Source organism: Terrapene carolina, unplaced genomic scaffold, assembly GCF_002925995.2.
Source record: "Terrapene carolina triunguis isolate 2854851 unplaced genomic scaffold, T_m_triunguis-2.0 Scaffold7246, whole genome shotgun sequence".
NCBI lineage: Eukaryota > Metazoa > Chordata > Testudines > Emydidae > Terrapene > Terrapene triunguis.
This window is the reverse complement of record NW_020671597.1, coordinates 113-1,618: the sequence shown is the minus strand read 5'-3', so window position 1 is coordinate 1,618 and position 1,506 is coordinate 113. Positions and strand designations below refer to the sequence as shown.

Sequence of the window (1,506 nt, the reverse complement as noted above, 5' to 3'; positions counted from 1 at the left end):
GAAGCCGTACGTCTGGAGGGGCTCCCCGCCCTGCCCCCACACACCCAGTCCTTGCGGCGGCTGTGCGTGGTGAAGTCGTACACCGGCACCTTGACGCTCTTGCCCTTCTTCAGCTTGCGCAGCACGCTGATCAGCAGGTCGAAGTCGAAGGCATCGGGGTGGTCGAAGTTATACTCGTTGTGGGCAGCCAGCTCCTGCTGCTCCTTATTCAGCACCTGGGGGGCGGGGGGGGCACAGGGAAGAGGGTGGAGCAGCGTACAGGGGAGGGGCACAGGTGCAGTATGTGGAAGGGAGGGAGAGGGGCATGGGGAAGGGTTGATAAGATGGAAGAAACTTAGTCCGTTCGATCTGCCAAAGTTCAGACACGGAGCCCAGTGCCCCCACCCTGACACCCCCCAAGCAGCTGCCCCACAGGTGGGGACCCAGGGCTGTCTCCCAGGCAGGAGATGTTCCTGGGCAGAGCTCAGGGAGCCCAGCTCCCCAAGCCTTCAGCCTCAGCTAGGCTCTGGCCCCCCACCCCCATTCCCAGCAGCTGGTCAGCCTCAGGGCTGGGGCAGCCGAGTGCCAGAGCGCCGTGCAGCAGAGATGTCCACCCCTGTCGGGGGTCCCCCTCTCCCAGGGGCGCACCGGCTCACCTTATAGAAGCAGTCCATGGACAGCAGCACCACCCAGGGCACATCCAGGGCCTCAATGATCTTATTGGCCACCGTGGTCTTGCCTGACGCGCTCCCTCCACACAGGCCTGGGGAGAGAAATCCGCCCGGGACGCTGGCGTTACCCGTTGCTTCCCCAGCGCCACGCAGAGGGTCCAGAGCTGCCTCCCCCTCCAGGAGATTCACAGGAAGGTCAGCATGGAGAAAACAGCCACATCCCACCCGCCATCTGGGGAGGGGCACGGGAACCCTGTCGGCAAGGGCTTGTCACCAGCACGCTGCAGCTCGGGCCCGCCCCCCACATACCCAGCAAGCCCCACAGGGAACCCTCTGGGCCAGTTAGCGAGGGCTCCCAGCCCTCAGAGTCAGGCACAGCCCCTGCTAAGCCACACCCTCAGCCATGACAGTCACCCTACCCCACCCCCGAGGGGTATCAACCTCCCACCATGCATGCTGCTGCCCCTGCAGGCACTGGGCACCCTCGGGGCCACACGGGGGGGGAACACCGGAGAGACGGCAGGCAACACATGCCCGTCCCCGTGGCTTCAGGGCAGCTGGTCCCTGCTTGGGGAGCAGGACGGGACAGACTTGGTCTGACCCACATCATCTCCCGAATATGCTGTCTGGTAGCACTGTTCCAAACTTAGCAGACTCTGCCCAGGGCTAAGCTCAGGCTTGGCAGAGGCCAGGTGGGTCGGTGCAGGCTGCTGGGCAAAGGGCCAAGGCCTTTCATAGAGCAGCTCTGAGAACTGCCCAGACACCCCCTCCCCAACTCACCAGCACCTGCTGTCACCCCTTGAGCCTGCCCCCCCATTCTCCATTGTCCCCTCCCTGCCTGCCACTGCCCCCTCCC

General features: G+C 64.7%; 1 protein-coding gene across 1 annotated transcript; it reads right to left on the bottom strand.

Moving 5' to 3' along the window:
- Positions 1–44: 44 nt before the first annotated feature.
- On the bottom strand, positions 45–916 carry LOC113408308 (uridine-cytidine kinase-like 1; the record flags this gene model as incomplete). The annotated part of the gene is made up of 2 exons (XM_026661491.1): positions 45–215; positions 636–916. Coding segments are annotated over 2 exons (452 nt in total), but the record flags the coding sequence as incomplete, so codon positions are not given.
- Between the last annotated feature and the right edge of the window lie 590 nt (positions 917–1,506).